The sequence below is a fragment of the Gopherus evgoodei genome, chromosome 3 (genome assembly GCF_007399415.2).
Source record: "Gopherus evgoodei ecotype Sinaloan lineage chromosome 3, rGopEvg1_v1.p, whole genome shotgun sequence".
Lineage (NCBI taxonomy): Eukaryota > Metazoa > Chordata > Testudines > Testudinidae > Gopherus > Gopherus evgoodei.
The window spans coordinates 114,884,136-114,911,895 of NC_044324.1; the positions used below are offsets into that span (position 1 = coordinate 114,884,136).

Below are 27,760 nucleotides of genomic sequence, written 5' to 3' on the forward strand. Positions count from 1 at the left end.
ATGCTTCCATTAAAGTCAACTGGCAAAAATCCCATAGGCTTCAATGTGAGCAGGATTGGGACCATCATAAAACAAACTCTACTTAAATGGAGATGTAATAAGGGAATATTCTTGCCTTTGTGAATTGTATCCTGACTTTGAATCTGCATCGCTGGGATTTCCATCAAGCATAAGAGATCAATAGAGGGAAGCAGATCATACTTTCAGCTATGTCACAGGTTAATTTTTAACTACAAATGCAGCTGAGTCTGAAGAAAAGCATGTGCAGATCAGAACAGTTAGATTGCTTCAGCAGTCTGTTAACTAAAGAATCATGCAATTTTTTTTAAGGCCTTCACCACTAGGATGGGAGTTTTGCTCAAGTAAGAAATTAGGCCTACAAAGAACACCAAGAAAGAAAAAAGGATTGTGGACGTTCAAGTACAACGGGTCATGTTCATGCAAGCCGCATCACTCCCAAGTTTTGCCTTAATACCTCGACAAGGACTTATTGCAAGTTCCCTTCAAAATATTATTCGCACGTCAGAAAGATAGTTCCTAAAAGCCACATATATCACAGAGCTCTGTTTTCTCAATGTTAGAAGTTTAGGGACTAAGGACTTTAGGCTTGTGAACAGAACTTTAAAAAAATGGATTGGGTTAGTTCAAAACTAACAAGTTTCTCTCCCTTGAAGCTAATCACTTGGACTCTATATTTTTAGGATTTTGGTTTTTTAAAGGCCCAAGCAGGTGCTGTATGGCTTCTCAAAACTGTATCAGCTAAATCTGCAAAAACAAAACAAATATAAAAATACATCAACAATCATTTTTCATGCAAGCTCCCTTTCTATAGCAGCTGTGCAAACTCCTGATAAGGTGAGCTAGCCAAAAAGCACATTGTCCCTGCAATGCAAACCACTGACTTGAAGCAACCGTCAAGCTGCTTAGCATAGGATTTGGAACTGGACACCAAATCTGCTTCCTCCATGGTACTCACAAGAGCTCATGAAATGTGGCTGAAAAAGAAAGCTACAGAGTAGGACATGTTTAAATTAAATGGAACTAAGTGATCTCTAAGTGTGCAAAGAAGAAAAAATATCTGCAAAACAATGAACTGCGTTTCAGCAGATGATATATACTGCTTTCTGGAGCACATAAGCACAGTAGGCTATACACAACTGTGCACTCAGCCAACCTATACAATTGTATCGACCTGGTAAGAAAGCAAATAAATAAACTCTGTTCTGTTGACAGGAACTACACAGATTCTCCACTCCCAAGTACCCCATTCCAAATTTCAGCCCACCTGTCTTCCCCTTCATTTGGGTCAGCCAGACGGGGTACACTGCCATAGCTCTATGCCTGCTGTAAACTCCATACGCGGTTCCAGGACGGAACAGTGGTTGGTTTCCTTTTCTGTTTTGTGCAGACTCTCCCATCCCTGCTTACTGCTGATGAGCAGTTGGAAGCTCCTGTCTCTGACTGATGGTTGTGGGCAATCTATGTCTGCATTGCTGTTTTGACCTGTCAGCAGCAGGACTTGACTAATTGTTCAGAGCATTCCTCATCCCATCTTCTCATGATCACCACTGGTGTGAAGAGAAAAGGGGATGTATTTGGCCACTTCATCACTTTTGGCTGAGCTCCATTATATAACTGTTCATTCTCAGAATGGGAACTGTGCTGGATAACCCCTCTAGATTTCTCAGTGGCTGGCTATTAGTCTTACCTGGTTGACTGTCTATAACTTGGACTTCATAGGACAATGAGCAAAATTAACAAAACATGAGAATATTTTGTGATGAGAAATGAACCATTTTATGCTTTCACTGCTCTCCTCAGACAGAGGTTTCTACTGTGTTTTTCCTTTGGTTCTTTCTTCCATGATCCACACCCTCCTAAAAACTTGGTTTGTTTCTGACTGATTCTGACCAAGAGCTGCTCTACTCCTTCTTAATAACGACCAACACTTAACACCTCATTTCTAGACTAGATGTGAAGGACACTGTTACTTCCACAGTCAACATCATTGCTACTTGCAGAAATATTGAGTAACACTTCCAGAAATCTCACAGTCACCACTCAGACTAAACTTACAAGAGGAAACACTTCCCAAAAGGGAGAACATTAACACTGAGCACGAGCAGAACACTCCTCACTGACTTAAGCACACACCATAAAGTGAGACCATATTCATGGCTACCACTGATTCCAGCTGAATTTACAATCTGGAGAAAGAGGTGAAATTATATCTGAAATTATTTCTAGCTACTGTGCAAAAAGCCTATATGTCAGATACCATCCTGCAATCAGAACTGCAAAGGGTAGAGCCTAACATCTGTGAGGAGTCCCATTATAGTCAATGGAACGTGCATGGCCACATAAGGGTCTGCCTGAGAGGATTATACTCCAGGTGTAGAGCAAAATTTCCAAAAGCACCTAAGTGATTTAGGAGCCTAAGCACCATATTCAAAAGTGTCTTAGATGCTTTTGAAAATGTTACCTATAGGGTCTAAATTACTATTTATTTATAAAGCACCATAAGTGTCCATAGTGCTTCATGCAGGAAATTTTAAAGTGGCAGGTACATGCCACCAAAGAGTATGCAAAGGTTCTTTAGTTATCTGCAAAGTACTGTGCATATGTGTGGCATCTATAATTAACATACAGGGCATAGTATATATGCTTGCTGTATGATAGCTAGAAAGGACTTGGATCTTTTCCTCAGGCTGAACAATGGTAGACAGCATTCATTTCTTACAAAAATAATTGTCCCTAATTTTTCAGCTGGTCATCTATAATATCGTCTCACAATAATTCAGGGCTTTGGAGAGGAGCCCGGAGCTGCAGCACAGAGCAGCTCCGGAGCTAGAGTGACCAGACAGCAAGTGTGAAAAATCAGGACAGGGGGTGGGGAGTAATAGGAGCCTATAGAAGAAAAAGGCCCCCAAAATCGGGATTGTCCCAACAAAATCAGGACAACTGGTCACCTTATCCGAAGCAGTGGAGCTGCAGGTTTTTGCCTGGAGCTGGAGCGGAGCTGGAGCACAGCTCCAAAGCCCTGCAATAATTTTAATAGATGGACAGTTCTGAATCTCTTTGATGGGGGAATATATGGTGTTCAAAGCTTGTTGCTTTTCCCTGATAATAAAGGCTGATCTTAGCCTTTACTGTTATGAGATTTTCTATATTTCATGTGAGCTATTCAAAAAACGCTCATAGTTGGCCTAACTCTTTTCTCATGGAAGTCAGTGGTACAACTCCCATTGACCTGAATGATAGCAGAGCAAGGGAGCAGAGTTCCTTGCTGAGCTCTTTTGAAAATCCCATTTTAATGTCTTGTTCAGTGGCCAGTATTTCTGTACTGTCATGCAAAAAATCTTATTTCCTGTTTAACCCATAAAAGCCATATATAGCACAGCATATGGCACATTACGTATGTGCTAGCAAACAGTGGGAGGGAGATTAAAAGAAATTTTTTAAAATGAACTAAATCTTCTGTCTGATGTTTTGCTTTGCTTAAGGTGACAGGAGGGTTTACTTTTTGCACTCCGTTAGCATTACTTATCCTTCTGTCCCCTGAAATGGGAATAGATAATACTTATACATGAGGCTGTCTAAACCAGTGGGATTGCTACCATGTTGTACCTCCAGCACCCTGACAAAATTATGCTCCTTATTAATTTGAGTGCATTTTATGGAACATTTACTTGGCCTTTGTCCCACCTCATATTTTCTGTTTGCACAAAATCAGGTGCGGAAAGCAAAGTTAAATACTGATTTACACACATGGTAAGACGAACTAAACTCCAGCACTGAAGGAGGAAGAATGAAGAAGGGTGAAATGGAATTTGAGGGCACAGAAGGGGAAGGAAATTTAGTTGAAAATAAAATTCAGAGAGTCTTGAAAATGCTTCAGTGCAATACATGGGACTAAGACCTGTGTGAGAAGATTCCAGAAGGGGGTCTTGCAAGGGGATCACCATGCCCTGTGGAGAGTTTGAAGTAAAACAATAAATCTGATTATTATTTCACAGAAGAGAAAAATTATTCTTACCTGTTTAGTGCAAATGCATAATGAAACTTCACATGGTGATGGGAGGCCAAGTCAAAGGTAGGCAGCTTTTCTAAAGTTTCTACCAATTTCACAATGGAATCATACTCCTTCCAAGAGAAGGGGAGAATAATGAAGTTGTAAGTGCTTTATGCCAGAAATGTCTATATAAACTCTGCTTGTAAATTGTGGATTGGGAATTTCATACAGAGATCTATTATGAATTCATACTAGGCTTTATTGATTTCAATTTCTTCAATCTCATGTTATGATTGGTGTCATACTCCGCCGCTTATTATAAGGGGACATGGCACTTAACATGAAAATCACTGAAGTCATGTCTGCAGAACTACATAAATATAGATTCATATATTCTTCCATGGAACTGAAGCTTTTAGCATTTATGTCCCACTGCTGTGAAATTGGCTTCAGAGGGTGAATCTGTATTATCTTTCACATTAAGACAGACATATTATGTGATTAATTGTGTTTGAATTATAAAGTACCCTGAGGCTCTTAGTGAAGGTTACTATATAATTGAATTTAATTATTATTCGTCCCTTGATCTTTAAAAAAAAGTCTTAATACACCAGAAGCTCATGAACTTAAAGAGACGGTATCACTTCATCTACAGATATAAATTTAAAAACCATCATTAACCTATGACCAAACATATAATTAATTGTAAAGAAGCAACATATATAACACAATAAGCCGTCTGTTATTAACCCCTGCCAAGCGAGTAGATGCACACACTGTAACTGCAAAAAAAGCAACAAAGCATCAGTCAAAAAAATTTTTTTCATTAATTTTAATAGTGTCTATAATCCATGTAACAAAAGCACTGTTTTGTTAATGAACCTGTTGCTTACCACACTCTGTAAAAACACCACAGCTTTTACATTGCAGAAGAAGAAGAACTGAAACAACGTTTTATTTCTGAACAGCAAGGTCATACCTGAATGTCTCTATAGGACAGCAGCAAATTTATGACGATGTCCGCAGACAAGAGTTCAATATTATCCACTCGCTGTCGTATCCTTGCCAGCTCTGCAGCTAGCTCTTTGCCTGTGTACAGGTTGCGGGCCTTCCTGATATCATTAAGAATGGACTCCCGGAAATATTGGCTACAATTAGACACATTGTTTTAGACATCTGGGGCAAGGACTGTCTTATGTTATGCGTTTGTGCAGTACCTTAGTACAGTGGGGCCCTAGCTTATAATTCAATACAAATAAATAAAATAAATATTTTTTAAAAATAGTTAAAATAATAGTTTTAGAATACTTTTAAAAAACAGTTACTTTCATTCAAATTATTCCATGGAAAATGCTATAGAATTTTAACATTTCCCTGAGGAAACCTACCACCAATATCAAATTCATATCCATAAAAACGTGTGTGTTTCATGGGAGATCTTACCTTGAACTGGCCTGTGCCACCTTCAAGAGTTGAATGAAGCGATCCACCAAAGGTAAACATATTGGCCCAAGGAGCAATTCAAAACTGGGCTGCATAAGCTCTGTTAATCCCTTCATAAAACTGCTATCACAGCAGTACACTTTGTTATGTGGGGTTATCATATAGGGAACAAATATGTAGTTACCAGTGCACATCTGTGAAAACAAGATGCAATAGTTAAGACAGTTATTTCATATTATAGGCCTCAAGTTAGAAATAGTTAATCGCAAAGAGTGAAATCCTGGCACCATTGAAGTCAATGGGAATTCTGCCATTCACTTCAACTGGGTCAGGATTTCATTGATTCATAGATTCAGTTCTCCTAAATGGTTTAGGATTATGCAATTTAATTTTCAGATGGAATATGAGGACCAGCTGAAATATATTCTTTTTGATTTCTGAATTGTTTTCGTAAAATGGGTCCTTTTAAGAGCTTCACTCTCACTCTTCAATAGCCAGCATATTAACTTATAAGAAAGATTCTTCTAACTACTTTAGTAGCTTGACAGCATGCCCATGCATCCCAGGTCATCAGCTTAATTCTAAAGTGGAGAGCGAGGTGGATTGTTTTCAAAATGACTTATATTGAAAAGGTAGCAGTATAACCCTCTTGAGGACTTGGTACACAGTTTAAGTCAGCCCCATAGACGTTACAAGCCATGAACACTGAAAGCCATTTGCATTATGTTGAGATAATTATGTGAAGACAAATCTCCTATGGACTGGAGGGGTGGGGGACTTGGAGCTCCAGGCCAGGGAGGACCCTTAGGCATTATGATTTGACTTCTATTTTGGGGGGGCAAGAGCTGACGGGGCTCCGGCCAGATACCACACAGCAGGGCCCAGGGAGGGAGCACCACCTTCACCCCCTGAATCACTTCAGCAGGCCACTCAGACTGTCTGGGTTGTGGGGGGTGGCAGGCACAACCAAAAATTAAAACTCAAAGGTGGGGGGCTCAGCTCAAGAAGTTTGAAAACCGCTCAGGGTGCAGGGAGGGGGGTATCTAGGGGCTGTGTGTGAGGAGGGGGGTAGCTCAAAGTGCAGGGAGGGGGTATCTAGGGGCTGTGTGGAGGCAGAGGGTAGTTCAGGGTGCAGGGAGGAGGTAGTTAGGGACTGTGTGCTGTGAGGGTTTAGCTCAGGGTGCAGGAAGGGGGCTAGCTAGGGGCTGCATGCTGGGAAGGGTGTAGCTCAAAGTGAAGGGAGAGTGGTAGCTAGGGACTGTGTGCAGGCTTGGGAGGTATCTCAGGCTGCAGGAAAGGGGTAGCTGGGGCAGTATGTGGGCAGGGGGGTAGCTCAGAATGCAGGGGGAGGGGAAGGGGAGGGGCTGTGTGCCGGGACAGCTCCCCCTGTGGTGGCTGCTCCCCGAGGGCTCTGCTGGCCTCGGAGCTGGGTCCCCACACCCACACAGCTCTTACTGGCTGCATGAGCAGTCAAGGAGGGCTGGAAGCTGAGGAGCAGCCGCAACCCACTCCATGGCATCACCAGCCAGAGGAGCAGCTGCCGCACACTGTTTGGCTCTGGCTTCCCACCTATGATCCAGCCAGAGGACAGGGCCTAAGAGGGACTGGAGGAGAGGAGGACGTGGGGGGTGGAGCTCCCCCCCCGGGACTGCCCCTCTCTGGGTAAGGCACTGCAGTTTGGGAGACCAACACCCTCGTGCACCCCACCAACTCTGCAATGGTCTCAGGGCTTCTGCCTGTACGATTGCTAAGGCTCGGGGCTTCAGCCCCATGTCACTCCTGGCTTCAATCGGGGCAGCAGGGCCCCTGGGCCCCTGGCTCCAGCCTCGTGTCTCTCCCAATGTCAGTCCTGGGGGAGAGGGGCACCAGGGCTCAGGGAACCTGAGAGGTTTCAGACACACGGCCTACGGCCCCCCGAAAGGGCTCACAGACCCCGCAGGGAGCCTCAGATCCCCAGTTGAGAACTACTGCTGTATGCCACATGCACCAAAGGAACATGTGTGCATAGATAAGCATGTTGAATGTCTGCATTTCTGAAAGACAACCAAGGGACTCCAATGGGACCAGGATTTCACTCCCAGTTTGTATTCCTTTAACTAGTGAATTGGACATCAAAGCAGCAGGGACTCCTTTAGGAAGTAAACTGCATGGGTTCCTGCAATTTTGTGCCACAAACTCGTTCCAAGGTTTAGTAGCTCACAGGCCAGCCTGCTCTCCTTCTTCAGCAGTGAAAGGAAAGGAGATGTCAGATCACATATTCTCTCTCTGGCAAAATGGGCCCCATGCTGTAGAACAATGATGAAAGCTCAATTTTCATGGATTCATAGATTCCAAGCCCAGAAGAGACCATTGTGATCACCTAGTCTGACTTCCTGTAGAACACAGGCCCTGGAACTTCCTCAAAATCATGCCCACAGCAGATCTTTTAGAAAATATCCCATCTTGATTTAAAAATTGCCAGTGATAGAGAATCCACTATGACCTTTGGTATGGTCTTCCAGTGGTAAACTACTCTCTGTTAAAAATTTACACCTTATTTCCAGTCTCAATTTGCCTAGCTTCAACTTCTACCCACCAGAATGTGTCATACCTTACTCTGCTAAATTGAAGACCTAGTTATCAAATATTTGTTCCCCAAGTACTTACAGACTGCAATCAAGGCACCCCTTAACCTTCTCTTTGTTGAGCTAAAAGGATTGAGCTCCTTGAGTAACATATATCACTATAAGCATGTTTTCTAACACTTAAATGCTTCTATTGGCTCTTCTCTGAACCCTCTCCAATTCATCAACATTCTTCTTGAACTGGCGACACCAGAACTGGACACGATATTCCAGCAATGATCACATGAGTGACCAACACAGAGGTAAAAAGAACCTCTCTACTCCTACTCAAGATTCTCCTGTTTATGCATCCAAGGACTGCATTAGCCCTTTTGGGCACAGTGTTGCACTGGGAGCAGATGTTCAGCAGATTATCCTGGGAAGCAGTGAAACTGAAAAAGACTTGGGACTCAGAGTGGATCAAGCTCCCCATCCTGGCCTATATTCTTTGTTCCTAGATGTATACATTTGCATTCAGCCACACTAAAATGCATATTGTTTGCTTGTGCCCAGCTTCCCAAAACTTTCAAACTCTGGAGCCCAAGTTATACCCACCAACCAAATGTGCATACACGCAATATGAATTGTACACAAAACGTGTATTTGTGCATGCAAAACTGGTTTCTGAACATTAAATTGCTGGTTTTATCTGTATAAATCTGTGTTTTGTGTACATAAACACTGGTTTGTAAACATAGTTTAGGAAATTATGTTTGAAAATTTTGCCCATTATATTGAGATGAAGCAGATGGTACGATGGTGGACTCTAGAAAACCCTAAGAGAGAGGCTGACCGACTAGGTTGGGCTGCTGAAAAAGTATCCAAAACCTTACTAGACATTATTATTAGTACAAAGTATTTTCCAGGTGGGGTTCCACGGTGTGAGTCACTGCACAAACACAATCTTAGACAGGCCTTACCCCCAAGCAGTTTACAATCTAAATAGAGCAGAGAGACAAAAGAAAGCAGAGGAAACAGACATACACAGGTGAGTTCAGTGCTGAACCTGGAGTACTCCCAGACCAATAAGCTAACAACCAGACCACACTGCTTTCTAGGATTATTATCTCTATTCAACAAAGAATGAAGGTACAGAGCGATAAAGCCATTTGCCCAAGGTCACACAAGAAGTCAGTGGCAGAAGCTCTCCCGGATTACAACCGAATATCTGAACCACGTGACCATTCTTACTCTCAACATCCAACACTGTTCCTTCTGAAAAACAAAACTTAACGAATAGATTTTTTTTCTACTTTTTTGCCCTTCGTTTACAATTTTAAACTAAGTGACCTTCTAGGCAGTCTGGAAATATTTAACTTTTAGTCCCAGACTTGCTAAGTACAAAGTTTAAATTCACTTAGAGTGAAAGTCACACTCAATTCAGATGGCTTGTGAAAGGCCCCAGGCTCCACTTCTGACCCTACCTGAGAGCCTGAGAGGGGTTACATGATGTGTAGGGGTCACGGTGGATAAAAATCAATGTTTTTTTAAAAAAATAAAAAAAAATCAGTTTTTATTTAAATTGGATTTTTTTGATAAAATGCTTTTTGAGGAAAAACATACCTAAAGATAGTTTTAATTAAGATATCTTTGAGCTATAATGTATCTCATCATGGAATAGGGATTATAAATTCTAATTCTATAGCATGAGATAATATATTCATGTAATGTTTAAAAAAAGCTTTGTAAATGAGTTCAAATAGTTCAAGGATTAGGGACCCAATTTTATGGAGTCCCACAGGCTTCTGTATAGATTACTTTAGGTTAACCTTTCTACTTATCCAATGGGATTCAGTGCTCAGTCTAGAAGATACCATCACAGGTGCTTAGCTTTAAAGTTCTTAGACTGTGGATTTGTATATCCAGAGGTAACATGCTTGTTAACAGCAAACATGTTTTTAAATAAATACATAATATACAGAAGTGAGAAATAACAGACCTCAGCTTTATTGTCCCTCTGCAAATTTGTGTACACAGAGTCAATTCCTTACCTCTCTATAAAAGTGCAAAGTTTCAAAAAGTTCAATGAATAGAAGATTATTGGGGTCAGAAGAGATCTGGACAAGGAAAAGAAGTCTGGAGATAAATGTGAGAAGCAAGGGACTTATGCTTGTTTTGTTAAAATATTATATGTTTGCTGTGGAAATAAAAAATCCAGAATACTTAATGTTGTTGCTTAGTTAAATAAAACAATTTAAATGTCTGTCTGGTGATGTTCTCCTCCTAATACAGCATGGCAAAAAACTCCTCCTAATATGAATGATTAACCCATTGAATTGGAGATAGTTCACCTCCCAATGACTTCATAAATATCTGCTCCAATTACCGTTTGTAAATGAACTAACCAAACAATCATTCATTTTCTGATATAGCTGTAAAATTAATCTGAAAAGTTTTCAGAATAAATCACTGTTTAAAAATATATAGTGTGTACCTTCTAAAATGAAACCTACAACTATCTCTGAGTTGTGAAGACTATGTATTAAGGTTATATCAACCAACAAGAATGCACTTGTATGTAGAAAACCATGATTAAATTGAGTCTTCCTGACTAGTGATTTAAATCATGATTTAAATCAAATCCACTCTGGTAGGGGTTTACATGGGATGAATCTACAAACCTCCATACAACTACAAACCCCCTAGCTGAACACTTAGATCATGATCCTGCATTGCACTGCGCATGGGCACAGTAGGGCAGTGGCACACCCATGAACACTGAATTGCAGGACCAGGGCCTTACAATATTTAATCAGCAGCAGCGGCGAGTAAAGTTTTGCAACCTAGGGGTGATGGGTCATGACTGGGGGTGCCTGCATTCCTCAGCTGCTGCTGCTGCCTCCTCCTCGCTCCATTGAGAGGGCACCGACCACCCACAGCAGCACTTTCTGCACCCGGAACCACAACTCTAATCCCAGGCTTGTGCAGAAGGGAGGCTCGGGGTAAAGGGAAAAGGGGAGGGGTGTGCCAGATAGTAAGCCTGCCCTGCACTCACCCAGCAGTAGTAGTTCCCGTCCCATGGGCTAGCTCCCCATTCTGGCCCTGGCTGCTTGGCACACAGGGAGGGACAGCTCAGTGGTTTGAGCATTGGCCTGCTAAACCCAGGGGGCCATTTAGGGATCTGGGGCAAAAATCTGTCTGGGGATTGGTCCTGCTTTGAGCAGGGGGTTGGACTAGGTGACATCCTGAGGTCCATTCCAACCCTGACATTCTATGAACAATCTATGAACAGTGCCACTCAGGTTGGCCCGACTGCCCCTCTGTCATGGTGGCCAGGCCAAATTTGATTGAGTGGCATTGTGACATGTTATCCCTTGCACCATTTTGCAGTGCCCTGAGCAGGGAGTCACGCCGATCCCTGTGTGACAGGAGCCCGTTGTCAGGTGACAAGACATCACATACACACCTAAAAGCTATGGGGGTGGGGGTGTCACTGTCTTGTTCTCCTTATTAGCTCCACCATTGAGGAGCAACAGCCAAGGAGTACAACAAGCAGAAGCCAAAATGGCTTTTATTCACCAGAGAGGTACAATTCCACCCAGCGACTGCAGTGCAGACACACCCGTAATGCTAATGGATGTACCCTCTTGGAAAGGTGGGGGGCTTTAGCCCAACAGCCATATTCACAAATGAAGAGAGGAAAAGAGGTTAGCCAGGTATAACGGTTAACCTTCCCCCTCCCTCTGCTCCAGTCATGGGAGAAGGAAAGGCAGCAACTGGCCTACGACCAACACAGGAAGTGAAGGGACATCCTACTTCTAATTAACTGTCTTTTCTTAGGAGGAGTGTTGGGGAGACAAAACTAGGAGAAAGGTTTAGGTGGCTGGCAATTTATTCTTAGGGTATTTTACTTCCTGATGTTTATTCAGAGAATTAAAAAAATAAATAAATAAAACTGTGACTAGCTTGTGGGGAAGATTCTGAGACCTCTGGGACATTGTCAAGTGGAGTTTTTAAATACAAAACAACACTGGAAAAGGATGTTTTTCAGCTTCTGAAACCCACAAGATTCAAAAGCTCATTCTGGTATGATTCTTGGATCACCTCCAGAAATAGAGTACTAACCCCTTCATAACCTTACAAACAGGAAAGCTGCTCTTTCTTTAGTGTATCTGAGTGCTTTTCATTCATTTTTGATCAACAGTTCTTGCGAACCCAATCCTGATTTTACTTTTTTACACCAATATAATTTTGAATGGAATAATAAAGCAAGCAAACTTATAGTCACACACATTTTTATTATTAAATACAAACAAACAAAAAACTGCTCAACTTGCTCTGCCTGAAATGAAGTATAAATTTACTTTTATGGCCCTCAAGAAAGCAGCAAGCAAAGAATACAGAAAATTGTTAGACCTGAAGAAGAGCTCTGTGTAAGCTTGAAAGCATCTCTCTATCACCAACAGAAGTTGGTCCAATAAAAGATATTGACTTGTCACCCACTTTGTCACTACTGACATGAATATGACACAAGGCCCAGTTCTCAATTACACGAGTGCCCTTTCTTTGCCACTCTGGCACTGTAAAGGAGCCTTTAAAATGGGTAGAAATGGCACCCTCACAATACAATTGGACAAAAATTCCATTTTCCAATCCACCAGGTGGGTGAGGTAAAATCTTTTATTAGACCAGCTTCTGTTGGTGAGAGAGACAAGCTTGTGAGCTTACACAGAGCTCTTCTTCTGGGAAGCTCTCCAGTCAGCTCGATTTAGAATCTCATCCTTAGTCAGTGAGACAACACTCATACAAAGATATGCACATGCGTAAATGCTTTGCTGGACTGGGATCAAAATTTTCAGCACCTTGCAGAATCAGGCCTCTTATTAAGAGATTATCCATATTGCTGTAAATCAGGGTGTATTTCATCAAACCAGTCAGACTAATTAGAAAATGGAAGCACTAGGAGGAGTTAGTAACGTGTGAGCAAATGTTTATTGCCTAGTGACTAAACAAGTGATTCATTCAAGTGTTTTCAGTGATGTCTTTTTATAATATCCTTTCACAGCTCATGGCCTACTACTACACAACCTTCAAGGCTTATTCTCGGAGCATTTTTCAGACTAAATCTAGTACCTAGAACTACGAAAACTATCAGAAGACTTTGTGTTGCTCACAGCTAGAAGTGTCGGTATCCAACACTCCTTTTTGTCTTGCTTTTTCATCCCTTTAAAAAAAAAGCCCCATCTCTGTTTCTTTAAGATACAATAAAAGTTCCTGGTATTCACTTTAATTACATTCTGAACATTAGAAGGAGGGAAAAAAATCTACATTCCTTTCATTATTCACATCACATATAAAGCCCCTTTATCCTCCACACAGGTTGTTCCTACACAGAGGGAATGGAAACTCGGTACAATCTGATTCAGAGATCATGTCTTCTGATGTGATTGAAAGCACCTCACACAATGTGGGCACTGCCATGTTCTAAAGAAAGAAAGAAATAGCTTATTTGGCATGCTGTGTGTCAGTGTAAATCGACATCCTAGGGAAGGGAGTAGGGTTTCATCCCAACAAACCGACAAATTTGGAGGATTCACCCCTGGCAAGAGGCAACCTCAACCAACCTCTTGGGTCCCTGACAGCATATCTTCTATAGAGATACCCTAACTATCAGCTATCTCCAGGATCTCACCTGAGGAAAGGTGGAATCTGCACAGGAGGAGGAGTCTTCATGAACTTGCAATGCTTTGCCTTATGGGCTAAGAAATCTGCTACAGCCAACCAGCACAGCCAGAACCCCCCAAATTTAGCTTTTTATTTTCATCTGAGGGAAAAGTTGCCAACAATCTTGATAATAGAAACTACTCTCCCTGTGGGTTCACTCGCATTATGATTCACTTCAGCTTTCTGCAATCCTCCTGCTGGCTCTCTTGAGGCATATCTATGATTATTTCAGTGTTTCTGATGTAAATTTGTCGAAGACGGCAGATCTCTGACTACACATGGTGCCATGTGTAACAGATGGCATAACCCTAAAACAAGTTATTAAACCTGTTTTCCCAGAGAATTTTCAGTAATCAAATCATCTTACCATGTGTTGATGTTACAGTGAATACAAATACACAGTATGGGTGTTTCTACTCCCACTGAAGTGAATGGGAGCTTTGCTATTGACATGAATGGGGACAGCATTGGAGCCAAGACTTAAAGTCAATTAAAGAGCAGGGCACATTAAAGATATCAGGAATGACCTATAAATCATGTCCCACTTTCATTCGGTGTCCAGATTTAAAGGTACATTCTCACTTTGTATCACACATGAAATGATCACTGTGCATTTCATATGTGGAATAAGGGAAGAATAAGCCCCTTAGTGTTTATAAAGCCTTGGTGTGTCACAAGTCCATATAGGAGGACTCAGTGTCTGATTTTGATGGTCTCCACTCCAGATTTCCTCATAAAAGAGTCCTAGATTCTTTCAAGGAGAACCCAGGTAACAAAAAATCAGTCAATGAACTCAAAATATCAAAGAGTCAGCAAGGTTTACTGATCTAAATTCACTTTACTGAACAAATCAAAAATATCTTACTGTATTTACACAAGGTTACACCTTTCCCTTCCTTCCCTTACACTCCCTTTCACACACCCCGTCTCTCTTATTTTATATATATATATATATATATATATATATATATATATATATATATATATATATATATATATATATATATATATATATATATATATATATAAAAATAAAATTCAAAAATAAACAAAGTGGGTAGCACTACCTATTATTTAGGTTACCCAACCTTTCCTGTCACAATATCCTGTTTTAAGGTGCTTATAATATTGCCAATCTTCAACCATTTGTGATGAAATTGTGCAGCCCGGGTGGGAACTAGCCCAGGCTGATATATATTACATTTTGAAAACCTCAGCTAAGAGTTGAGCTGTCCCCAAGGATAAGGCAAAGCTGTTGTTTTGAAGTGTTAATGTTTTGGTGCCCCCACGTCTTGGAGCAGGGGCTTGAAATTTGGTAGGAAGTGGGGGGCCCTTTCATTGGGGGTATGTCTGTTGCTGTTCCCGCGGGGAAAAAAACACCCAAAATTGGCCAAATTATAAGCCTTTGAAAAATCGCAATTCACTCATGCTCAGGAGAGACTTCTTAGAAGATTCCATTCTCACTGAGCAGGGTTGAGCCTCTCACAGCTTCTAGCACTGAGCAGACTGCATGCACCATCCCCACAGAGCAACTGAACATACACCCTCCAAGTTCAGTTGCCTGCACAGTGTGGACCTGCTCTGGGAACAAATCAGGGTTATGTAATGAAGGAGACTGTTGTCTTTAGGACTCCTGCTTCATTTGTTTCAGAAGACTAAAGGTGTTTAGTGAATGAGATGAGGATTGCAGGAAGAGAAAAGGCAGTCTTATAAGTAAGGCAGCTGAATTCCACCCAGGCAGGGAACTGGATTCAACCCCTGCTTCTGCCATAGAGTTCCAATGTGATGCTAAGCAAGTCACTTAAACCAAACTTTCCACAGATGGTCACTAATTCATTGTGTGTGCCTCAGTTTGAGATCCTGGGGTTTGATGTGCAGAGAGCTGACCACTCACAGCTCCAACTGAAATCAACAGGAGCTGTGCTTTGAACATGTCACGTGCTAAGTACTCTGAAGAATCAGGTCCTATGTGTCTGAGATTGGGCACCCAAAATCAGCAGATACTTTTGACCTTAATCTTTGTGGCTCAGCTCCCCATCTGTAACAAGGGATAACAGCACCCCCACATCTCACAGGTTTCTGAATCACTCACATACTGAAGTGATAAGCACCACAGAAAAGCCTGTGAGGAAATTAATGACTCTGCTGTGAGAGCAGAATTAGAGAGGTGTGCAGTAAATAATTCATTGAACAATGAGGAGAAAAGATATTGCACAGTAGCTCATTGAGTGAGCACTGAGCTTATAGTATTTTATATACCACCAAACTTGCTACCACTGACCACCTGCTCGCCTCACCTAGCACAATGGGACCTCAATATATTGATCATGGCCTACGGAACTACAGTAGTATGTCTATTATAAATAAGATAATGATAATAATACTGTGGTTGTCATTAAAAATGCAATAAATTATCCACAGTTAGCACTGTGTGGTATCTGCAATACCACTTAACATTCCTTTACTTAGATACCTCAGCATCAAACCACCCACACCACAGGAAAACCTATGGCAGGGAACTGTAATGGAGGATGACTTTATGAGCTAACTCTCAGATCATTCTGTCAGACATAGGATGCAGAGCTGGTGGAAGCTGCCCAAGGCTTGTTCCAACAACTTTTTAGCCTGCCACAGCCCAGACCAGCTCAGAGAAGGCAATACAGTGGCATCAGTGTCAGGAAGGGGGCAGGGAAGGATATTGCAGGGGGAGAGGACTGGAGCTGCTGTGGATGAGAGTGGGGCAGGCTCAACAACTTTAAATAGTGCACCATCGCCCCTGGTTTCAGGGGATAGGTGGGGATTACAAACGTTCTCCCTTCCACTGTGTGGAAGACACCATGGGGGCAGCCCCCAAACCCATTCTATGGTCAGGTTCATCACCCGGAGGCCCCACACCTCCTCAGCAACAATGGGTCTCTGGCATGCCCCGTGCCAGATCCCTCACACCAGGGCTCCATTGGAGGAGCACTGCCAGAGCTGCCTAAGCAATCCCTCACGATATGCCTTAAACGGAGGCTCTGCCGTCATGGAGAGGAGCTGTGGAAAAATATTACAGTCACAAACTATATAACATTTCCACTCATAGCTCCCAGGGGCCAGTGGGGAAAAATGTATATCCCTCCTGGCCCACCCCGGCATTCCTATTCACTAATCCTCTCCCATGTGGATACCCTGAACCTGCCTTTTATAGGGTCCAGTGGAAGGGAATAACACTGCTGCAGAGGTGGTTAACCCTCCTTTTGTGTCAGAGGTTGTTCTCCTCTCCATCCTGCACTGTTCTTAGAGGTGATCAGTCTAACAATTATTTTGACTCATATTGCCATTAACCTGAACTGCAGCTATTTGTCCCAATAAATAAGATGTAAACCATAGAGGACTGAATTAAATAGAAATTGACCAGCTAGCATAAGCAAAGTGCATCCACACAACACAGCCTTTATGCCAACATTTTTAAAAAAAAACAGCATTCCTTTTAGTAACAATTTTTAAAATGGCTCCACTGGCTGCCTTTTTGACCTCAAAAACTATGCTTAAAGTCATAAACATCAAAATAGCTCTCTCCTATCAAGCCACCTTTGTTTCTAAGGTTATTGCAATATATGGAATAAATACTTTTGTTATTTTCAAACTTCATCCACTGGATTACTATAAAATCACATTGTAACAGGAAATGAACATTTTCTGTTATCTTCCCCTACTCTTCCCACAAAAACTTTGCTGTAGTTTAGCCTACCAGTATAATATTGGCTATTACTATGAAGGAGAATATCCTGTTGCCAGGAGCGGCACCAGGGTTTTTGGCACCCTAGGCGGAGGGCTGGCTCACCGGTCCTGCGGCTCCGGTGGACCTGCCGCAGGTGTGCCTGTGGATGCTCCACCGGAGCCGCGGCACCAGCGGACCGTCCGCAAGAACGCCTGCGGGAGGTCCACCAGAGCAGTCTGCCGCCCTCCCAAATCCTGGCGCCCTAGGCGACCGCCTAGGTCGCCTAAATGGAAGCGCCGGCCCTGCCTGTTGCAACAAAAACCAAAACAGCTGGCAATGAATTTTTGTAGGAAGACAAGGTTCAAAAGAAACAAACACCAATTACTTATGACACACACATACACACACCTATTTTGCAACTCATTTAACCCCTTGGTGACAAGAGATCCTGTTGTTCCATTCCTGGAAATATATATATGTTACATAAACACCACATACTAGCGTTTCAGGGAATGGAAACATTTTTTCAGATAACTATTCTTATGTTTCAGTTCAATGCCTGATAGAAGATCCTTTATATAACTACAACTTACAAGATCATTGCCCTGTTCCATTCATTACCTCTGAAGCATCTGGCATTGGCCACTGTAGGAAGACAGGATATTGGGCTAGATGGACCATTGGTCTGACCCAGTATGGCTGTTCTTATGTTCACTGATTTATCTTTCTCCAATTTATTTTTAGTCCAATCTTAAAGCACTGTACAAACATTGACTTAAACAGACCTTACAGAACCTATCAGGCAACAATTATACCCACTTTATAGCCAGGGAAACTGAGGCACAAACAAATTAAGGGGAAGATTTACAAAGACACAGTGTTTAACTCCCACTGACAGTAAACAGAAGCTGGGCACCTAACTGCTCATTGGAAATCCCTCTCCAAGGGACTTGTCGAGGTCACGTAGTAAATCACTGGAGAGGGTGTGAAGAGAACCTAGATCTACTAACACTCTCCCCTGTTCTAAGCACTAGGGTTTGCTTCCTCACAAAAAAAGAGGTTTCTAAGCATACCCAGGTAACATCAATAATCCTCCAAGAACACATTTTATATAGAATTTATAGAAACTGGGTTTTTTTAAAGCCAGATAACAAGTCCACCATTCTCCCTTCCAATTTCGATGCAAAATATAACATCTCTTAATCAGAATAGTAATGTCAAGTTTCCAACCCTCTTACTGAGTCTCTGCAACTGTCGTATCAACATATTAACAGGCAATGTTTTCACATTAGGTGACTCTATGTGATACTGCCTGCTCATTTCCTGATAGCAGGGTTTCCTCCATTTGCCTTTTCAAATCAAGGACAATCAGCCCTTTACCAAAATGTTTGCCTTTAAAAACATGCTTGCAAGCTAATTCACAGCAGAAATGGCATTGCTCTCAAGCCTATCCTTATTTTTAAAGGCCTAAGTGATCATTTAGTCCATTTTTACCTCTGGAAGATGTGGGAGGATCTTTTTGTTGCAGTGATGTCATCAATTCTCAGAATGCCTGCACAAGCACTTTTACAAGAAGTTAAAAGAAAGAATTTTTACCTGTCATTCTTTTCAGTTTCTTAAGAGAAAATGATCAGAAAGTCTACTGCTACTTTAAGTTCAGTTTTAGAGCCAAATTCTGCACTGATTTCTCTGAATTCTCTTAGAAACCATGCCAATTGTCTTAGATACATTTATTTACCTACCTGAAAAGTTATCTCAGTGTTTGCAGTAGTCAGGAAGATGCGAGAGAAGATTGCAGCTACTTGAATTTATCTATCATCTGAGGCAAATTCCTAAAATTAAACACTATACGCCTTAATTAGGAAAGCCCACTCAAGTAACAGGATGGAGTAGGTGTAAATGAAAAGAGTTGTCAGAAACAGATAGCTACGGGTTAATGTCTCTTTCACCTATAAAAGGGTTAACAAACAGTAACCTGAAACACTTGACCAGAGGACCAATCAGGAAACAAGACTTTTTCAAATCTGGGTGGAGGGAAGTTTTGGGTGTGAGTCCTTTGTTCTTGTTCTGTTCTTTTCTCGGCTCTGAGAGGGACCACAGGAATCTCCAGGCTTTCTAATCTTCTGTTTCCAAGTTGTAAGTACAAGGATAGTAAGACAATAGGTTTATATTGTTTTTTTGTATTTACATGTGTGTAGTTGCTGGAGTGTATTCTTTTTGGATAAGGCTGTTTATTCATTTTCTTTTAAGGAATTGACCCTGTATATTGTCACCTTAATACAGAGACCATTTTATGTCCTTTTTCTTTTTAAGACCTGTTGGAGTTTTTTCTTTAGTGGGGACTCCAGGGAATTGAGTCTGCAGCTCACCAGAGAATTGGTGGGAGGAAGAAGTCAGGGGGAAACTCTCTTTGTGTTAGATTTACTAAGCCTGACTTTGCATACCCTGTGGTGAGGGGAGAGGGAGATTTGATCTCTCAGTATTTGTGTTTCAAGGACTTGAAGCAGGGAATCTCCTAGGGTTGTCCAGGGAGGGGAGCCTGGGAGGAAGTAACCAGGAAACAAGGGGAGGGGGTTATTTCCCTTTGTTGTAAGACTCAAGGCATCTGAGTCTGGGGGTCCCCCAGGGAAGGTTTTGGGGAGACCACAGTGAGCTAGGCACTGTATAATTCCTGGCTGGTGGCAGCAATTACCAGGTCCAAGCTGGTAACTAAGCTTGGAGGTTTTCATGCTAACACCCATATTTTGGACGCTAAGGTCCAGATCTGGGAAGAAATATTATGACAAGAGTTTTGGACAATATTTGTGTGTAAACCCTGTTATAAAAATTAATGGCCTATGACCTGGCTATCCTCTCAGGCTCCCAGGGCAGTATGTCTATGACATAAGGAAAGGAAGTTTTACAGGGCAATTCCAGAAAATGAATGGATACTGAGCAGCAGAAGTGTAGAGAGCTTCAGTGGCTGGCAACCACAGAGCCACAAATATCAGATGAATAGTGTATCCCCAGCACTCTCAATTCCTAGTCATTTCAATGGATGTCAAAGGAAATCCATACCACAGGCCCTCATTTTTTAAGGAAACCTTCTGCAGCCTCCTCATCTTGTTTCTAGAACAATCCCACCAGATTTCCCTTCCCCGTTCAGGGAACTGATACTGCCCCCAAATACCCAGAAGAAAAACACAGTTCATTAAGCAAAATTTCCTGTCTGATTTACCCCTTTCACTGACAGTTCTCCACTGTTACTTATCATCCATTTACATTTTAGTGATGACAATGAAATGCAAAGACGCACTGGAAACATTCAGCAGCAAATCAAGCTGTTAATTAAATTTAAAAATATAATGAACTTAGTATTTGTAAAATTAGCATATGATCATTTATCTTGTTGCCCACCTACCACATGTATTATTCATCTGCCAATGCCACCTGGCGAGTAAGTTTGCTCAGAGCTTTGTACTGAGTAACATGAGTTTGATCAGACTTGGTCCGCCCATGCCTGTTAGGTCTGTGCTAATGTATGCACAGCAGCAGAGGACAATTTTTTACTCTGCAGCAGCAGAGCCAGACAGTCAGGGAGCCAGCAAGAGCCAACAGTCAGTGCAAGATGCTCTGTAATTGTATCACAGCTTTCCTGTGAAAAGAGGGAGTGGAAGTCCCAGGCTATGCACAGGAATATGCAGAGGAAGTGGATGGGAGTTGAGTGAGTTTGAGTATGCATGTATGTATGACAAAGAGAGAGAGAGAGAGACACACACACACACACACAATGCTTGCGGTATCGTGTACATACTGCATACAGTTTTTACAAGCAGGAGGACAACACTGCATGTGTTTAAACCAGTTCTGGGGAAGAAAACTAGAAGAAAGGAAGAAGAAATTGTGGGGAAGAGACAGAGAAGAGAGAACAAAAACATGGTGGCAAAGAAAAGGGGTGTGTGTGAAAGAAAAATGGGAGAGACTGAGAGGAAAACAGTATTGAAGGGTAGAGAAAAGGTAAGAGGTGAGCATGCTACCTAGCAACAGGTTTATGAAATGATGTATACAGTTTGCTGCTGGGAGTGCAAACATTCGGAATTGTAGTTCAACAGAGACGTGAAATAACTATAATGGGAAACACAGGAGGAGAATATTAATGATCCAGGCAGGAAACGGGACAGTATAAATAATATTAAGTGGGACAGAAATCCAAATGTAATTAAAATTTAAAAAAAAACCTCCTACTTACAGTATTCTTCTGGCAAATAATTTCCTGTAAAAATAAAAATGAATATTAAAAACAGAACTTGAATAACCTTTAGAAGATTTATGTGTTTAATACTGTTGGGCACCAATAAACATTTACAGAAGACCTGGAGGGTAGGTATTATATTTTCATTCTGTCAAATTGCTGTAAATAATAAGCATCAGCTCTGCAGAGACATTAAGTATTTAGATCAGACGTGGGCAAACTAAGGTCTGCGGGCCACATCCAGCCCGTGGGACCATCCTGCCTAGCCCCTGAGCTCCCGGCCAGGGAGCCTAGTCCCCAGCCCCTCTCCCGCTTCCCCCCTCTCCCCCGCAGCCATGCCGCCATGCGTGCTGCACTCTGGCCTGCCGCTCCCACTGGGGAATGTGGGGAGTGCAGTTGGCTCTGGCCAAGTGTCGCGGCTGCGAGCTCCTGCTGCTGGTAAGGGTGGTAAGGGGGCAGAGAGCAGGGGGGTTGGGTAAGAAGGCAGGGGACTCTAGGGGGCAGTCAGGGAGGAGGGGGCAGTTGGATAGGGTGGGGTTCTGGGGGGGGGGAATGTCAGGGGATGGGGAACAGGGAGGGTTGGGAATAGGAATCTGGGAGGCCTGTCAGGGTGCGGGGATGTGGATAGGGGTCGGGAGGGCAGTCAGGGAGCAGGGGGGGTTGTAAGGGGGTGGGATCCCAGGGGGCAGTTAGGGGCGGGGGGTCCCGGGAGGGGGTGGTTAGGGGACAAGGAGCAGAGGGCAATTGGATAGGAGGTGGGAGTCCCGGGGGGCCTGTCAGGTGGCAGGAGTGTGGATAGGGGTTGGGGCGGTCAGGGAACAAGGAGCACGGGGGGGTTGGATGGGTTGGAAGTTCTGAGGGGGGCAGTCAGGGAGCGGGGGCCAGGCTGTTTGGGGAGGCACAGCCTTCCCCACCCGGCCTTCCATACAGTTGCGCAATCCCGATGTGGCCCTCGGGCCAAAAAGTTTGCCCACCATGATTTAGATATTAACAGATCACTGGAACTGTGGATTTAGCTTACATTTTCTTCATCAAAGTGCACACTGCCCTAAGGATGAATGCCATGCTAGTTTGTGAGACATTTATACTCAACAGGTATCATTTCTACACTGTCTGTAAAAGAGACAGTAAAACTAGCGTAAATGGTAGTTTAAATATTTTTACGATATTCCCAAACTGCACTAGAAGCGTGAATAACTGAGAACCAGTCTGACCACTTACTGCTTGAGTGGTTTGAAACTGAATTTGTACTAATATGTCTCAGGCGAGGAGTGGGTGAAAAATTCCCAGGGGAAATTTGACGTTTTATAGTATTTTTAAAATATTGATCCTGGAGCAGACATGGTTTTGATACGGTAACCCACTATGGCAGTGGTCCCCAACCTTTTTGTGGCCGGTAGCACATTCATGTTTTCAGAAGTGTGTGGTGGGCGCCAATAATTTTTCAAGGCTTATTTTGTATTTGTACATTAAATAATACAAAAATCATCATATTTAATATTACGTAATATATGAATCCAGAGAGAAGCCGGAGAGAAGCTACGATGACAGAGAACACCAGTGCCCACAGCCTCCAGCCCTGGAGTTCTCTGTCCCCGGCAGGCGTGGGGCCGCAGCTTCTCTCCCCTGCTGGGCACTAGGCGGATGCATGTAAGTGCCTGGCGGGCGCCATGGCACCCGCGGGCACCACGTTGGGGACCACTGCACTATGGGTTACATATTCAAGGCTTCTTCCTGCACCCTCTATTGATAGTCTGCTTGCAAAACCATGTTTGAAGCCTGATCCTGCTTCTACAGGAATTTTATCATCGATTCCAAAGGAAGCAGAATTAGCAAATGGCTATTCAGTGTAGCAGTCCACACATGCTTCACTGGGTAGGACTGAGCTTATTCATCTCCACACTAAAAATGGAGGGAGAGTCAAACCAATGGTCTTTATTTCTCAGGCTGCACACATAAAACAACTCTACAGCAGCCATGTTTAGTGATATAAGGGTTCGTCTCAGGCAGTTACTTCCAGTGGGGTCTGAAGTCAGGGATGGACTGTACCTGCACATATATTCCACTACTTTTACAGCTGCCAGCTTGTCAGTTTATCCCCACTTGCCCTACAGCAGAATTTTATTTACTGTTTTTTGTTGCTGCTTGTTTGAACTGCAAGTTGCAGGCTGCTTTCCCAACTTCTGGGTAATTATTTTTAAAATGGTACTGAATTCCTTCTCCCATACCCGACATTTAAATTTAAAAAATCCCAAATTTAAATATATGGGGGAAAAGAGGCAAGAAAACCATAATTATACAAAACCATGTGCTCATACATCACCCCTCTTCTAACAGCTGACTGGGGAAAATGCAAGGAGGGCGCATCTTCTTGCATAGGAATCCCTCCTGAGCCAAATACACACTTCCATAGCTGTTTTCCAAACCAGGAACTGAAGTAGCTAGGGAGTGGGCCTTTCCACTGTGAACAGGATTTCTCCTGCACACCACAGGAAGCCCGGCTTTTTGTTTTTAAAAATAAATAAATGAAAAGCAGTAACAAGTCCTATCTAGCCAACTGAAGAAACATAAGGGCTTGTCTATAGAATGCATTAGTCCACACCAGAGGGATGTAAATTCTAGTGCACACTAGTGTGTCACAGGCTAACTGACCCATGTGGACCCTGCTGGCATTCACTGACATCTCACTAGTGCGTGTTAACATAGTACTGTTTGAAATGGCGCTATAACAACACGCACTAGGGAGATCTAGTGCATGCCAGCAGGGATCACAAGGGCCAGTTAGTGTGCAACACACTAGTGCGCACTGGAATTTACCCCCCACTGGTGTGGACTAATGCACTATGTAGAGAGGCCCTAGCAGTACAAATAAACCTAGAGTAAATCATTTAATCATTAAGTATTGTTATAGAACTTCTATAAGTTACCCAGTAGTGAAGCTGAGTTTGGAGAAGTTGTGGACCTGGGGGGAGAGCAATGGGTCATTGATGGTGGCACCTTCATTTATACCTATAGGCTTGAAATGCACCAAACACACACCTGAAGACTCCTGCCATCATTAGTTCCGCCACTGAGGTTCTCGATTAGCAGGAGGTTTTGTAACTGTGTAAGGGCCTAAACCAGAGCCTACTGAAGTCAATGCAAAGATTCTGAGAGAAGAACCATAACAGAACCTGATCTAAAATAGCTAAGAGATTTGTTGTACTTTTGCTAACTCCTATTACCACTATTGGGCCTGATTCAAAACCCACTGAAGTCAAGAGAAATCTTTCCATTGATTACAATGCGCTTTGGATCAGGCCCATTGAGGGGGGAATTTGGACACCTATAGTCTAGTCCTATAAGCCTTATGCATGCTGAGCTCCCGCTGGTTTCAATAAGAGTCCTGCACATGGAAGATTGTGGGATCGGGCCCTTAAAACTATGAAGGGTGGAGTTTTCAAATGTGTCCAGTTACTATGGAGAGTCAATAGTTCGGCATCTAACTTCCTGCAGTGCTTTTGAAATTCCCATCCTTAGTGATTACTTATGCAGTACAGTGGACAATGAGGCCATAGTAAAAGAAGTAATAAAATTAAATTCAAACAGCTATTTTGTCATTAGATTTTTACTCTGAGGGCACAGACAAATACACTCTTGTGTTGAAAAGAGAAAGAAAGACAGAAAGATGGGTAAACCACAGAAACTTACATGAAAGAGGCTGCTCCTAAACAGAGCCTTCCTCAGCAGTATACTCTGAAATTTGCACAGTAGACAAATATTTCTCACTATTTATAAACTGAGAATTATATTTTAATTTAAATAAAACTCATAATTAAAATGAGTATTTATGAAACTTTCTGGTAGCCACAAAAATAGTTACTAAGTGACAGGTTATAAACACTGACTTCTCAGTGACGAAGTCATTTTCTGGGTAGTTTTAACAGTGATTTTGACAATCAGAAGAACACTATGCTCAAACAGAAAGTATAACAATAAGGTAGCTCTTATGTTTCATAATAAAGCAGGCTAGAAATTAGCTTAAAGAGGGCTGTGTTGTCCAGTGGATTAACACAAAATGCTAGTTTTATTCACAAATCCAAGAGCACATCAACACTGTCCCGTAGTTCAGACAATGGTGATGTGAACAGCAGTGTGCACCAAAATGCTGCGCTGTAACTCCCCACATAAGGGCACTGTGGGCACTCACTTCCAGGTTCCTAGTTTGTGTTAACACAGTCCTCTTTAATGAGAGCTAGGAACCTTTTAGTTCATGCCTGCAGTGTTCAGACAGGGAAGTTACAGCAGAGCACTTGGGTGTGCACTGCTATTCACACCCTTGTTGTCCAAACTGTGAGGCAGTTAGACATGACCCATGTGAGAGGGCTGAGTAGCCTCGTCCAAGTTTACAGGGGAGTTCTGAGCCAGTTGGATACGAGACATTGGTGTAGTTCCAGAACTCAGGTGGCAGTGAAGATTCAATAGAGGCAGTATTATTCCAACTATATCCTCTATACATATGCAGAAATCAACGGTGGCTGAGGAGCCAGCATAAATATATATTAACAAAATTCTAATGTAAGATCATTTCTGCAGAAGTTTCAATGGCATGGATGTTCAAGCAGTATTTGTAGTTCAAAAGTAACGCAGTGTGTTGAAGGGAGGAATAGTTTAGCATCACTACTTTCGCCATGAAAGGAGTCAATGCACATCGTGGTATGGTTCTGTTTCTAGAGAAATAACTAGCACTGCCCACGGTTTCATAATGTATAACATGTGAAATGAGACCTACTGAAACTCCAGAGCAATAAGGTGCTATCCATATATTCACAAATACTGCAGTGACAATCCAAAGAGCTGAAAACATGTTTTGGAGGGTGGGGCGGCAGAGAGTTCATTCCCTTTTATGTTAACTGGAGGAGCATATTTTCAGCTGAAATTTTGTTCCCCTTGTCCATGCACACATATAAATTGCATTTATGCAAAAATCCTTTTTGTTACTGTTTTTTAACCTTTCCATACTTTATTACTGTAAAAAAAAATCCATTTCTTTGGCATACATATGAAGTGGCTGCAGTATAACACTATGCAAATTTTGGAAGCAGACTGTAGTATTTTGAATGGGTGGTGCTTATGAACTTATTAACAGGAGTATAGAAATGATTACAAAACAAACCTGCTCTGTAACCATGATTGGGTCAACCGATATGAATTCTAAAGAGAAGAAAAAGTTACCAGTCTTGTACAAAGAATCTCAGCAAAAATTGGAACCAATTGTATGGTTTTTTTGTGTGTGCATGTCATGCAGAGTGCGTGTAAGAGCTTCCAGAAATCTGTTTGATGGGACAGTTCCTTAGGGGAAAAAAAGACAAGCAAAACCCTCTGACCTCTCCAATTGCATTCCCTACCCTTCCTTTCTTCCAGGGATTCTCAAACAGGGGGTGGGGACCCCTCAGGGGGTCATGAGGTTATTACGTGGGGGGTCGTGAGCTGTCAGCCTCCACCTCAAGCCCCGCTTTGCCTCCAGCATTTAAAATGGTGTTAAATATATAAGGGGGCCGCACTCGGAGGCTTTCTATGTGAAAGGGGTCACCAGTACAAAAGTCTGAGAATCACCACTTTATTCCATCCAACCTTTCAAGCACAAGCTGAAACTAAAATAATAGTTGTCCAGATCTCCTTTCCTCTTCTTTTTAGCACTGTCAAAGAGAGAGATACTGGATGAGAGTGGCAGGAGCAGACAGCGGTGTACAAACTGATGAAATCATTAGACTGCTAAACTATCTAACGGGCTGAGGTAGTGGGGGAAGGGGAAAGAGGCTGAGTCATATGAAACTTAACTCATGAATTAGGGCCAAACTGCAAATAACTTGACAAAAATAGAACCAAATCCTACTCCAGCCAGAAGCAAGGAGAACTGAGCTTGCATAGTAATCAAAAGAATACACCCGAGCGGAAGGCAGCACCACTCCCCATGCTGCTTCCCACAGCTGGCTCACATGCTTCTCTTCAGTAATTTTACTTCTATGGGCATTCTGCACCAAAAAATTCAGAATTCTGCTCCAAAAATTTCAAAATTCTATGCACAATATTTTAAAATTCGGCAAAATTCGGCAAACTTTATT

At 42.4% G+C, this 27,760-nt stretch overlaps 1 protein-coding gene across 1 annotated transcript in view; it reads right to left on the minus strand.

Annotated features, from left to right (window-relative positions):
• Window positions 1-27,760, minus strand: part of MAP3K5 (mitogen-activated protein kinase kinase kinase 5) — a 167,266-nt gene that overhangs the window by 75,719 nt on the left and 63,787 nt on the right. Inside the window, exons 3-6 of the mRNA XM_030556400.1 lie at window positions 21,654-21,677; window positions 5,456-5,649; window positions 4,992-5,160; window positions 4,037-4,143 (exon numbers count right to left, since the gene is read on the minus strand). Coding sequence (XP_030412260.1) covers window positions 4,037-4,143; window positions 4,992-5,160; window positions 5,456-5,649; window positions 21,654-21,677 — 494 coding nt within the window. The remainder of the gene's footprint in view (window positions 1-4,036; window positions 4,144-4,991; window positions 5,161-5,455; window positions 5,650-21,653; window positions 21,678-27,760) is intronic.